Source organism: Drosophila bipectinata, chromosome XL, assembly GCF_030179905.1.
Source record: "Drosophila bipectinata strain 14024-0381.07 chromosome XL, DbipHiC1v2, whole genome shotgun sequence".
NCBI classification, from domain to species: Eukaryota; Metazoa; Arthropoda; class Insecta; order Diptera; family Drosophilidae; genus Drosophila; species Drosophila bipectinata.
Window position 1 is genome coordinate 15436999 of NC_091734.1, and position 14849 is coordinate 15451847.

Consider the following 14849-nt stretch of genomic DNA (forward strand, 5'->3'; position numbering starts at 1 on the left):
TTATCAAAGCAACGATTTTTGATTTATAGTTTTGATATTCTCTTATGGCGCAAACGCGTATGAAGTTTATTTTCAATTTAATATTGAAGAGAGCACTTATTATAATGGAATAGACAGCTATGATTTGGGTCTGTTGCTTTTGGGATGCGGTTTTTAGTTACCTCCGAAGTCGTTTGAATCGGTAGAGAACATTTTTACAAGGGATACCCAATAGAACCTTATCGAGGTATCAAGAAAGGTTACTTACATTAACCGCAACTGGGACATTTTCTATAAACTCATTTCTACAGGGTGACAATAAATAACCCGGACAAACATTTTTGATCATAACTTTTTAAGGAACTGTATTTGAGAAAAAATGCAGATACACAACTATTAAATAGGTATTGTGTTAACTTATATTCAGCTGGTTTCGTAGTGGCTTCCTTGGGCTGCGATGCAGAGCCCTAAACGTTTCTGGAAATTTAGCGCAATGGGCCGCAGGAGGTTCTTCCGATAATCGATCCCATTCTCGGAGCAATGATTGCTTCAGCGCCTCCAAACTTATGTGGCATTAAGCACATGCCCTGGGCTCCAAAATAGACCACACACTATAGTCCATCGGATTAAGATCTGGCGAGTAAGGTGACCATTCACTGCATGTGATAAAGTCCGGGAAATTGGCTTTGCACCAGTCCTGAGTCAATTTGGCTCTATGGGCTGACGCTGAATCCTGTTGAAACGTCCACTCCGTATCACCGAAGTGCTGCTGGCCCCAAGGAAGCACAACAGTTTCCAAAACGTCCCGGCGGTACACTTCCTTATTGATTTTGACCCCTTGATCGATGAAAACAAGGGGTGTTTTGCCAGTGGCGCATATTCCTCCCAAAACCATTAAAGACTGCTCAAATTGACGGCGCTCGATTATTGCATAGGTACCTGGAGCTTTAGCAGACCAAAATGTATATATATTTGTATTAGAAAAGTACAAGCTATCGATAAATGCATTTTTTTAAGGTCAGCATCATAATACATTTATAATAGATTGCTTCAAAAATTGTCCGGGTTATTTATTGTCACCCTGTATAAACCCAAAAACAGATTCATCTTCTTTAATTTTTTAATCGTATTAACTTTAATAAGAGTGTACTAACCAATAATATTAAAAACATAGCGGAGAGCAATCTCCTCATCAAACTAAAATTCATTTTTAATACGAAAGAAATAGAATATACTCGAATTTTTATAAAGAAACAGAACTTTGAGTTAGAAAACGATATCAAATTATATAAAATATTTAACACTGAAACAATAGCCAACGAGCCAAAATAATTTTCTTAATCCAAAAACCCACAATTAATACTAACATATACCACCTATAAACAAAATTAGATTACGTAAAAGAAAAGGTTAAACAAATTGCGATAGTGTACCTATGCCACGGGGAAGATACTTCGGATCCCAAGTCTCAAAATAAATCAAAGTCCTGATAAGACTTTGGCGGAAATCTTATCAGGAACACCAGCGACATTCGGGGCAAAGGAAACCGACCAGGAGTAACGGATCTGGCAATCAGAGGGCGTAAGCATCGTCCTAATCAACATCCTAATAATTTCTTCGTGTGCTGAAAAATTCAACTTCACCGGTACAGGCCTATTAGAAATAAAAGACTGTCCCACTACTATCAACGTTATTATGTACAGAGGCAATATTGGTGAATTCAACGAACTCTTGAACGTAACTTTAGAATAAAAACAAGAAAGCAAAGCTAACTTCGGGCGGAGCCGAAGTTGATATACCCTTGCAGCTAAAACCGGATATATATCGCAAACATCGGATATAGTTGGCCGATCCTTATGGGAATATGAATATATAATCCAATTTATTACAATACAAAATCTAAAAAAAAGTCTCAAGCTTCTATCTTCAAAAATACCAAAGTTGGTATTTCTACCAAAAACCATTTCCGATCGTACAGTTATATGTCAGCTACAAGATATAGTCAACCGATCGTTATGAAATTTGGTAGATCGGATAAACTGACCAAAAATAGAATGTCTACCAAGTTTCTATCATCAAAAACACGAAAGTTGGGTCATTTCCGATCGTTCAGTTATATGGCAGCTATAGGATATAGTCGGCCGATCCTTATGAAATTTGGCATGTCGTATAAGGTTGCCAAAAAAAGCTCTCACCTAAAATTTGAACTCTCTAACTTTAAAAACACCAAAGTTATACCATTTCCGATCAATCAGTTATATGGCAGCTATAGGATATAGTCGACCGATCCGGGCCGTTCCGACTTATATACTGCGTGCAAAGAAAAGAATGGTGTGTGCAAAGTTTCAAGACGATAGCTTTAAAACTGAGAGACTAGTTCGCGTAGAAACAGACAGACGGACAGACAGACGGACAGACGGACATGCTCATATCAACTCAGGAGGTGATCCTGATCAAGAATATATATACTTTATAGGGTCGGAGATGTCTCCTTCACTGCGTTGCACACTTTTGACCAAAATTATAATACCCTCTGCAAGGGTATAAAAATTTTACGATAATGAACGAGATTAGCGAGACAGCGATCGAAGACCGCCTTTACATACTATTGGTAAGGAATAGCCACAATGGCAATAATCTCAATCCTGATCAGGAGAAAAAACAACCAACAACACTTTTTACCCCTGAAACAACACTGCAACTCGTGTCGACCATGCCTTCACTCTGGCCGTCACTTCACTCTAGGAGGGGAGGAGTTACCGACGACGTCACTAGCCAGTGAAGTCACGGTCACCTATTGCCACTGCACATCGTGTCTACACCTCGATGACACCCAATACGGTCAGCGCCCGGTCGTATGCTGACTAGGAGGATCATCGCAAGCACAAGTATCCGGCCCATTGCTGAGCTAGGCACTTTTGCAGCCTATACACATTCATTCTTTGTCTTACTTTAAACTTCTTTGTAAAACCTTTCGGGAGAATATACTCAGATCATCATTAGAATCCAAAGGCATTGGTCTCAATATAATTCAAATCGTAAAATACTTACACCACTAAAACACCTTCAAAACCACTCCACTCCCTCCATTTGGTAACTCGCGCCTAAAAGTTCTGTCTACAAATACAGCTTATAATGTATTGTTCTTAATCTTGAAGAATAATAAGTGGTGAAAATAAATATAGCCGAACTTTGTTTGTCATTCAGGATTGATTCGTTTCTTGCCATTCAAAACACTTGGAAATCCTCAAGGTATTTATAAGATGTTTATATTTATTATACCCTTGCAGAGGGTATTATAATTTTGTCCAAAAGTGTGCAACGCAGAAAAGGAGACATCTCCGACCCTATAAAGTATATATATTCTTGATCAGGATCACCTCCTGAGTTGATATGAGCATGTCCGTCTGTCTGTTTCTACGCGAACTAGTCTCTCAGTTTTAAAGCTATCGACTTTAAACTTTGCACACACCATTCTTTTCTTTGCACGCAGTATATAAGTCGGAACGGCCCGGATCGGCCGACTATATCTTATAGCTGCCATATAACTGATTGATCGGAAATGGTATAACTTTGGTGTTTTTAAAGTTAGAGAGTTTAAATTTGACACGAGCCAAGCTACTCTTGGCAACACATTACGACATGCCAAATTTCATAAGGATCGGCCGACTATATCTTATAGCTGCCATATAACTGAACGATCGGAAATGACCCAACTTTCGTGTTTTTGAAGATAGAAGCTTGGGACTTTTTTTTAGATTTTTCATCGTAATTAATTGGTTTTATTGTGATGTAATCATAAGGTTCGGCCAACTTCATCCGATGTTTGCGATATATATCCGGTTTTAACTGCAAGGGTATATAAACTTCGGCTCCGCCCGAAGCTTTCCTTTCTTGTTTTAGTTTAGTGTATGTAAAAATATTTTAGGTAATAACAAAGTAACCAATTCAAACAATTTCTGATTCAAACAATCATCGTAACAAAGTTAGACATACATATATGAAATATCAGCAAAATGCACAAAAGTCGTCCATATTTGACTACACTCTCCAATGAGCCACGGCCAGGACACTTTCGCATGTAAGTTATGAAGTAATCGAACTACTCATTTAATGTGATATTAAATTCTTATTATTATTTTTTTCTCTAAAGGACTTATTCAAAATTTGAAAACGAATGTAGGTTGCTTTCCAAGGTGCAAAAAAGTTTAGGTGATATCAATGTAAAACGAAACAAAGAAGACAACATAATTTTACTGACGCACAAAGTTTCACCAGCCACTGTTGTGGTAAAAAACATTCAAGACAATAAACACACTGACACTATAATAAATATAAGGGATCATTATTTCATGTGCCACGCAATCATTTTAAAACTTTACTCAAAACAAATGTTTAAAAATTTGGAAAAAAATATGTTGAATATTTCCACACGTCAATTGTCTCCAAATGGCTTTAGTAATGTTTATCAATGGATGATTTCGGAAATGGGAAAAATACCCATGCTTAATATGCCCGAAGTTCTCAGAGCTGCATCATATTTGGAAATAACTGAGCTTCTTGAGCATGCCTGGAACGTTCTAAATAGTCATATCTATACTAATTTTTCAGCATTTAATATAATTTTTGAAGAGCGCCACGCCTATGAACTGGATGAAATTAACGAATTGATGGCTAGCCGCATATCCAAAGCGACTTTGATAATACTATCCAGTCGTGAATTTCTTTGCCTTAATGAAAATCAGGTGTGCCATTTTCTAGCATCCAGCTCTTTGGCAGTAAACTCAGAAATGGAGGTGAGTTAATAAGGAGGAAAAGGAAGTAACAAAAAAGTATACCATTTTATTTTTAAAACTCTTTTTATTTATTTATATATATAGTTTATATTACTTTATATCCTTGCAGAGGGTATTCTAATTCTGGTCAAAAGTCCAACGCAGTATATGAGACTTCTCCGACCCCATATTCTTGATCAGGACCAACTCCTGAGTTGATCGTGTCCGTCTCTCTGTCTGTCTGTCCATTTGTCTATAACTCATTGATCGGAAATGCCAAAACTTTGGTATTTCTAAAGTTAGAGAGATTATCTTTTCTATGGGTTGTACTTCAAGTCAACTGATCTAACAAATTACCGGGATAGGGATCGGCCAACTAAATCTTCGTATTCATATGAGTATCGGCCAACTTTATCCGATTTTTGCTATATATATCCGATCTTTACTGCAAGGGTATATCAACTTCGGAAACGCACGAAGTTAGCTTTCCTTTCTTGTTTTTCTTTGACGTAAAAAAACCTTCTATTTTGTGTCGTTTCAGTTATTATACAGTGCTTTTATGTGGCTTAATCATTTGTGGCCATGTCGCAGATCCAGCACAGCTAAAATCCTACAAAATATTCGATTTGCTTTTATGTCTCCAACAATGTTGGACAAGTTTAAAAAATTGGAATGCCACAATACAGGCACCTTTAGCAAAATTTTTAATGAATTTACTAATCTCCCAAAACTAACACAGCTTATTCAGGATGCATTATTTTGTAGCACCTTAGTAATAACCACAAACAACGAACCAACTTACATTAAAGAAAATTTAGAATACACTCAAATCAAGTCGCTAGCTCCACGTCGTTGGATGTTCGATACTCGATGTGAACATCACCTAACAATGAGACAACAATGCCCCAACATGCAATACATATCGTTTGAACAATTTAAAAATTATTTATATATATTAGAGAAGTCTGAAAGAGATTTTGACCAGTTCATGGAATGTGGAGATGATAATGAAGATTCCAAGAAACAAGAAGATTGTCAAATTGAAACTAGCTTGGGCAAAATAACGATACATTCTATGTTGAATGTCAAGCATTTATCACAGTACATACAACTTTTGACTGGAAACATAAATTTGAATAAAGCAATCACATAATATATACTTGATAATTGCATGTTTAAAATAATATAATAAAGAATCTGCAAATACAGTCGCATACCATCTCAAGTCGGGGCTTTTTACTGCTGTAATCTAGGGTACCATCCACAGGCTAATTTGTTTTGTCGTGAAATGGTGTACGCGAGGATGCTATTCACTCCATACACAAATGATTATGTTTTTAGGTTACCATAAATCCTAGTCCACCTGGAAACCACTGAATCATTTCGTCCCATTCCTTGGAAGCTATGAAATGACCGGGAGTGCTCATACAAGCGTCAAGGACATATTTTGTTGAAGATTTTTGGAAATTTTAAGGAACTTCAGACTTTGATAAATAAAGACAGCCCGCCAATAATAACCTTACAAGAGACACACCTAATGCAAAGCAATATTTATGCTATCCCTAAAAGTTATGCAATGCTTTGACTCGACACCTCACAGTCATACGGTGGTGTGGCAATTCTAATACACAAAACAATAGAGTTGAAACATTAAAGAAATCATCTTAGGATTCGACTTTGACGCTCTATTATTGAAATATGCTCTAGGAAAAAAATTAACATAATATCAACATACCTCCAACCTAAAGCTATCTTAAATGTTAGAAGTCTTCATTCCGTACTCAGTCCACCTAATAATAAACCTACATTGATTACTGGCGACTTTAACGCCTGGCACCAATGCTGGGGCTCTCCAAAAAATAATAAAACATGTACCATATTAAGAAAATTTATCACAGATTCGAACTACATAATACTTAAGGAAAAAAGCCCCACCCATCTCAAAACGCATAATTCTCTTACTCACATCGACCTTACTTTCTGCTCAGCTGAACTTCAGCTGTTTACGCCCTTCACCCCAATCCATACGTCCCTAAGGTATATCTAGGGTGACCAGATAGCTGAGGTGGGAAATACGGACACCGCCGTTTTGTCGTATCCTGTCGCATCCATGGAAGACATTAGAAGCCTTCTAAATCCTCGTCCCCCAGTGAACCGGCAGCACGCAATCATTCGCCTAAACGGAAGAGCATTCACGTGTTTTATCAAAACTCTACAATGCCGGCCTACAGGCCCATTCATTCTTTCACCACACAAACAATAATCGTCGATTCATAATCCGTGGGCTTCGCCACGACACCCCTATCTCTCACATCCAAAGAGAGTTTGGAAAATTAAATTTTACTATCTGCTTCATCAAGAACCTGAAATCCTATCGAGACCGCACACCAATGGATATTTTCGTTATTGCACTGATGCCTTTCGACATGGAACGGGTCAACACCTTTCTCGCTATCAACAAACTTGGAAATAGGCGTATCTCTATCGAACGCCAGAGGCAGCGTGATGAACCTAATATGTGCCATCGATGCCAAAGTTTTTGGGCATACCAAAAACTACTGCCTCCACGACTACGCGTGCTTGAAATGTGCCGGCCCCCACCGCTCAACAAACTGCGATCGCCCAAGATCAGAAATCCCTAAATGTGTTAACTGCGGCGGTCCACATGTTGCCAGTTTTAGGGGCTGTAAGGCATTCAAAGAAGCCCGGGATTGCTATTTGGCTAATCGTCCGCTGCCCCCACTGAATGACTTCCAAGGACCCACTAACTCCTTGCCTCGTCGTTGCGACTCCAACCTACACTCTCGTCGATCTCTGTCGCCACCAACAACGTCTCGTCGTGCGATTGAGTTATCAAAGTCACCTCGCTGTATGCCCTTAGCACACACTGGCTCCTCTCCCCAGTGCCGCGACTCCGGCTCATCGACTAGTCAATCCGTATCACCACCAACAACATCAAGCCGAGAGCCTAAATCGTCAAAGCCATCTCGCTGGGTACAAATACTTGCCCAAGCAGGCTCCAGCTACTCCCCACCTCAGTGCTGCGAAACCAGCTCATCTCCTCGCCGAGCCCTGTCTCCACCTACAACATCAAGTCGTATGCTTGAATCATCAAAGACACCTTGCCGATTGCTTATGCTAGCCCATACTGGCCCTGGCTACTCCTCGCCCCAGCGCCGTGATCACAGTCTCCCCCAACTACATCTCGCCGTGCACTTGAAATATCCAAGTCAGAAACTGACTCCAGCTGCTCCTTACCACAGCGTCATGTCTCCAGTCCATCCTCTTGTCTACCTGAGTCTCCACCTAGGACATCTTGCCGAGAGCTTAAGCTGTTAAAGCCTTCTCGCCGGACGCCTGCGTCGGCCCAACTTGACTCCAGCTACTCCTCTGATGACGCTTTTGTATACCAGATTGAAGGTTTTAATAATTCGGCCATGTCTTTTGGAGCATCTACCTCGGAAGACTCATCAATGGAAGAGGACCTACTCGGCGCTGTCCAGCGTAGTAACCGTACCATCAAAAAACTGTCTAGAAAAATAGACTCTCTAATCCATCTGGTCAAGACATTCACCTTGGATCCACTTTAACTTTGTTTATTCGTAAAAACATAAATACATATTCTATACATTACATGCTGACGATTTTAAGCTTATTATTAAACTAGACAAAACCAAAAATAAATATATTTTTTAAGATCAACTGGTCAACGAAATTTTAAATTGGTGCTGATATTCAGGCGCCAGTCTTTTCCGTTCAAAATGTAAGCACATATGTACATGTTTGCAACAAACACCACTGCGTATGCAATGTCCTTTGGATATTTTCAATTCCCCAATGTGAACCAAATAAAAATGTTTGGAATCATATTTATTAACAAACACAAATGGAACTCACACGTTGAGTATCTAGGTACCTCTCTTCAAAAGCGACTTAATTTCATAAAATGTCTTTCAAACCAAAAAATAATATTATTGTATAATAATAATATATGAGAAATTCTCCAGAAAGGTCAACCCCAGCCAAAAAATGCAAAGTTCCTAAAAGTATGTTTTTTTGCATATTCGTGCCATGCACTTGTTAAATGTAACTAATGTAAGCCAATTTTATGTTTATTCATAACACATTTTGAAATATTTCAATGCAAAGTAGACCAAGTGCGAAAGTTCTGCTTTGGGCGTTTCTAATGCTCGTTTTGTTTTGAATAATTTTCTTAAAGAGAGTCACTGAGCATTGATATTCGCTTTTCTAAATCTCCATTTATATTCAAAGAATATGAAAAATATGTAAAAATCACGATGCGATTACTAATAAGGGCGAATTTCCTATGAGCTAATGACAAATGTCTTTACGAATGTCGCGTTCGACTGTGAAAAAGAATATTTATCAGTGCATCCAAGGTTTTTGTCAAAGAAGCACCAAATATCGTGCCCAAACGTAGATTTTGGCGCTAAAAAGAATTTAAAAACAAGAAAGGAAAGCTAACTTCGGGGGGATAGCCGAAGTTGATATACCCTTGCAGTTAAAACCGTATATATATCGCAAACATCGGATATAGTTGGCCGATCCTTATGAGAATAAAATAATATAACCCACTTTATTATAATATAAAATATAAAAAAAAGTCCCAAACTTCTATCTTCAAAAATACCAAAGTTGGTATTTCTACCAAAAAACATTTTCGATCTTTCTTTTATGTGGCAGCTATAGTTGGCCGATCCTTATGAAATTGAGTAGGTCGGATTATCTGACCAAAAATATAAACAGTACTAAGTTACAGCTTTCTATCTTCAAAAACACGAAAGTTGGGTCATTTCCGATCGTTCAGTTATATGGCAGCTATAGGATATAGTCGGCCGATCCTTATGAAATTTGGCATTTGTTGGCCAAATTTGTCGTAATGTTTTGCCAAAAATAGCACTCATGTCAAATTTGAACTCTCTAACTTTAAAAACATTAAAGTTATACCATTTCCGATCAATCAGTTATATGGCAGCTATAGGATATAGTCGGCCGATCCGGGCCGTTCCGACTTATATACTGCGTGCAAAGGAAAGAAGGGTGTGTGCAAAGTTTCAAGACGATAGCTTCAAAACTGAGAGTCTAGTTCGCGTAGAAACAGACAGACAGACGGACAGACAGACGGACAGACGGACATGCTCATATCAACTCAGGAGGTGATCCTGATCAAGAATATATATACTTTATAGGGTCGGAGATGTCTCCTTCACTGCGTTGCAAACTTTTGGACAAAATTATAATACCCTCTGCAAGGGTATAAAAATACCAAAGTTGGTATTTCTACCAAAAACCATTTCCGATCGTTCTGTTATATGGCAGCTATAAGATATAGTCGACCGATCGTTATGAAATTTGGTAAGTCGGATTAACTGACCAAAAATATAATCTGTACCAAGTTCCAGCTCTATCTTCAAAAACATGAAAGTTGGGTCATTTTCGATAGTTAATGGCATTTTGCCTTTTTTCCTTCTCCGCTATTAACCGATAACAGTTCTTACATCTTTTTCTGTTCAGTCTTTGAGGTCCATCTTCTTCAAAATATGTGCGAATGGTTTTGCCGGCTTCTGTACTTTCAAATTTACGGGCACCAAAATTAGAATAGATGCTCCATGCATTTACTAACATTGTGCCACAGATTAATTCAATAATTATCTTTTTGTACCATTTAAGAGTTTTTCTGAGGCTACTGTAATAAGATGACATTTGAGCGGAAAGATCGACACCTCTTTTGGCTTTATTGTAGCTTATAATACAATCAGGCTTTTTTACTGTTTTGTGTCCTCTAGTAGTAGTAGCTTTGTGTCCTCTTATGGTTCTTACAAGTTGTCAACTTCATTACTGGCCTCCTATCAGCCCATTTTATAAATTGTATCTTTTCTTTTTGTTATTATTATTATTATATCGCCTTTTCTTTGTTTTATTTTCACAATATGTGGCAAAAGTACTCTATTTGCTCGGAGCGTCCCACAAAAAAGTTTTTTTTGCCAGAGCTCTTTTACTAAGGGTACACTAGTATAATAATTGTCAGGGTACAAAATTCTTCCTTCATGTAAAAGGCAATCCATAAGATCTATGACCACACTGCATGGATGCGACTGCATTTTGGGTTTCGGCCTTTTTCCACAATAAATGTTTGTTTTATAAGTATATCCTTCTGTAAGACATAGCTTATAAAGCTTTGTGCCAAATTTATGACGTTTATTTGGTATATATTGCCGAAATAATAATCGACCACGCCAAGGAACATACTTTCGTCTATTGTAAGTTCTTTGCCAGATTCTGCAACTTGTTCAAAATTTATATTTATCATTCGTAATAGTGTGCTGATTTTGGATAATTGGTCACCGGAATCTACTTCCACATTATCACAAAAATGCCAATATTGCAGATTGTCAAAAAACCGATCTCGTTGCATAGCACTTTTTACACGATCATTAGAGTACATGGGATCATTTGACCAATATAAACGCATTTCGGGTAACTTCACAATACCCATTAACAACAATATACCTAAGAACACATACATTTCATCTTGAGTTACTGGTATCCATTCCTTTTTGTGTTTTCTAGAAGAATCTGATGATAGCGTTTGAGCCACACTGTGTTCATAAAATTTGTTTGTTTCTAATACCATAAGGCCAATTATATCATCACTTAGAAATAATTTATAGATCGAAAACAGATTTTCATAATCTATTTCTCCATGTACAATAAGTTCTTCATTATATTCTTTAAAAGCGCAGAATCTGTTATAACACGACTCCAATCTTGCTGGTCTTCTGAATCCTCATTTTCCGACTCCGATGATGAATATATTCAACGAATTTTTCTTCGCGAATTTTGTATATAGTCATCGTCTGAACTCATAATTCCGATGGTAAATAAAAATAACGGAAAATAATCAGAAATTTTTTATTAGAATACATTTTTAAAAGTGAGCGTGGTTTTCTATTTATTAAATTATTTAACACATCATAATTTCGCACAATAACTCACATTCTTCAGTCAATCCACTATTACAAAAACTAATGCGCCATAGAAAAATTCCGTCAAACGAAAAATGTCGTTTCTCGTGCACACGATGTATACAAACAAGGAAAAAATGCGCCGGGTAGAACGCGTTAAAATCTAAGCGGCTACAATTACTTACAAGAAGGTGACTTTGAAATCATTGATCATTATTGTAGTAAATGGGCAAGCGGAACGGAGCAGCATTAGGACCAGGCCATCTACTTACTACTTACTTACCTTATTACTTACTTGTTATTACTTTGTTACTAACTTTATTAGAGTAAAGAGTTAAGAAAAGAGAAGAAAAGAAATATTTTCTTATTAAGACAATAAAAGAGTTATTTTCTTCCATGGGAGGTACGGTTCAACACATACATCTCCAGAGAACGGAGTCCGATGAGAACCAGAAGGCTAGTGATGAAAAGAAACGTGTCCACCGAGAAACTAGCGTAAATAATAAAGCTAGAGGAGGGCTTCGGAAACCACGAGAGGACTTTTATCCGGTTAGTGTTGTACGACATTCGGTATACTTGTGGCCCTCTATCCCCCAAATAATCGACATACAGCGTAATCCGTGAATGCAATGAATATCGTTGGGAGTTGATTTGGGGTCCACGACAGAAAAAAGCTCCTTAGAGTTCGTGCGCACTGAGAATACCTTGACGACCCTCGGGAGCTTGAGGGGGTCGCTCCTCTTGACCCTTAAGAGGAGGGGAAGCATAAAGCCGTCTTTATGTTAATCATTGATAAGATCGGGGCGTTATGCAATACTTTCCCTTAATGTTTTGCGACTCGCTAACCGTCTTGTCCACACTGATCTTAGTTGCCCATATCGATCCTGTTTCGATATCTTTCTAGTCCGTCTAGGAATTGGGGTTCCGTTGTTGAAATATTCTTACACTGGTGGAAAAACTCCATTCCCAATGACCGCAGCTTCATAAGTCGTTGGTAGTCTGCCATTTTAGGTCCTTCACTGTCCTCGGAGTTGAATATACGTCCGTAAAAGTTTAGTTCCTTGAGCTGCTGGTAGTCGGTCAATCCTGGGACGTCCACCGCCCCCAGCAACGACCATCCTTACTACGGTCCGACCAGTCAACGTTTTTGGCTAATATGGTGGTGAACGATAGAGATTTGTAGATTTGGTGTTAGCTTATGCTTATGTTTTTAGAAGCAGAAGCTTTTAGAATTTGTGGAAACTGAAAAAGTTACCTCTCTTTTCAATCCAATACTTGTATTGCTTATCACCTGAATGCATAGAGTACTTAGCGACAAGTTATGTTTTACCCGAATATTACTATGAATGACAGATTAAGTGTATCCAGATTCTGCCCAAGCCCATATTTATGCAAAACAGAATTGAATCGCACATCCTGTAAGCTTCAGTACAATTGTCGACGCCCGCGTAATCGAATAATCTTATTTTAAAAATATTTCAGCATGAATATTCAACCACTTCAAGAAGTTTCTTGCTAACAACTGATATCAATTCTCAATAATTAGATGACTGAAAATGTTTCCACTATTACTAAGATGAGTGCAGTTATCATTTGATTTAGAAGCCTACAAAAAGTCCAATCGACTCCTAACAAGCTTACTTATGATCAAATGTATTGTCATTGTGTTTTTTTATGATTTGGTTATATTTACATATACAGTTCATATAGCCAGTAACGGGTAGCTTATGGAGTCGCAGTGTTTCTGCTGGAAGGGCCGCACAAGAAGATATCTGACGGATAATCCTATTATTAAACTAAGCATAGAAATATGAATATGAGTGGAACGACTCGGCAGTTGATGTGGATAAAGAATAGAGATGATTGGAGAGATGATTCTTGCTTCTCTATGTTAAATACATTCACACGACTACAATATACCCTTGCAAATAGCGGGTATAAATAGAAAAATGTAAAACCATTCTGATTCGTCCCTGAAGTTCCTGAAGTGATGCGCAGCGAGACCAGAATTACAGTTTTGGAACAGCTACTGAAGTAGTAAAGCAGCAGTGGCTATATCGAGTCGGTGGATGATAAAGGTACATATATACATATATTTATTTAATACGGTAGAATAAGAATTTTTTTTAATGGAGCAGAATAACGTCTTAATTTGACAATGGGCTACCAAAGTATTTAAACATAAATTAAGCTCCGTTTTGAAATCCGACGAACAAAACTTGTTTGATAAGGCTACGCTCTAATTTAGTTTAGAATTTCAAATTCCGAAATTAATGACATCTTGATTGATTGGGAACTGGAAAACATTCCATAAATTTACCAATTTCTTGACAAATGATTGTCATAATTCGAGTTTAACAGGATGCTAGAGGTGAATCGGATCTCAAGAAGTTAAACGGCCACATACGTGAATAAATTTAAACGCGGACCTCCGAAAGAAATAAGTATGGTAACAGCAGTAAAATTAGGTCTTGCGGGGCCCCTCATCATCGGAATAGTCCTCGGGCTCCGTACTGGGAAGAACATTGATGCCCTTTAGCTTTCGGACAAGTAGCTTGTAGACGTGACTGGATATGGAGCGCCTTAGCGAGCGGACCACCTTTATGGGATGGGCGCACAAAATGATGCCGTTGGTGAAGTGGGTCAGCCCCTCTTCCACTTGGTTCTGCCTAATCAGCGCCACGCCCGCATTCATCTGGGCGAAGAAGTACTCCTCGAGCGCTTCCTTGTTGTTGGCGCACGGCACTACCGTGGCGTTCTTCATGCGATTCCGGCGGCGACGTTCGTGTACTCGCTTCTTGTAGTCGGGAGCCGACAGTCGCTTTCGATCAAAGTAGATGCAGTAGCCTATGAATAAGGCTACACCCATGCCGAGGGTAAGGTTGACGAAACGTGGTAGTGCCATCTCAGGATTCAAATTTGGATGCAAACGGAAATATTTGTAAAACGTTTCCTTTCTGCGTGCAGTTTATTGAAAGTGTAAAAGTTAAATGAAAAAGTCACTTGTACCCCTAGCCTTTTTCAATGAATTGTCATACCCGGCAGACCTGATGAGTCCTAAATTATAATTCAAAACGAGCACTTCCCAAACGAAGCAAAGAAACCTAAC

General features: G+C 38.3%; 1 protein-coding gene and 1 long non-coding RNA gene across 3 annotated transcripts; one reads left to right on the forward strand and one right to left on the reverse strand.

The window, feature by feature from the left end:
- The first annotated feature begins 1701 nt into the window (after positions 1 to 1701).
- Positions 1702 to 5936, forward strand: LOC138926729 (uncharacterized). Of its 2 annotated transcripts, none has more exons than XR_011443347.1 (4): positions 1702 to 1716; positions 3908 to 4060; positions 4133 to 4811; positions 5296 to 5936. It is a non-coding gene; the product is annotated as an uncharacterized lncRNA (long non-coding RNA). The 2 variants fall into 2 exon arrangements; XR_011443346.1 differs by having other exon boundaries at positions 4133 to 4775; positions 5296 to 5934.
- An 8268-nt stretch (positions 5937 to 14204) lies between these two features.
- LOC122321335 (mitochondrial import receptor subunit TOM20 homolog B-like) lies at positions 14205 to 14645 on the reverse strand. Its single transcript, XM_043211165.1, has one exon. The coding sequence runs from the start codon at positions 14643 to 14645 to the stop codon at positions 14205 to 14207; it is 441 nt and encodes a 146-aa protein (XP_043067100.1).
- Positions 14646 to 14849: the final 204 nt, after the last annotated feature.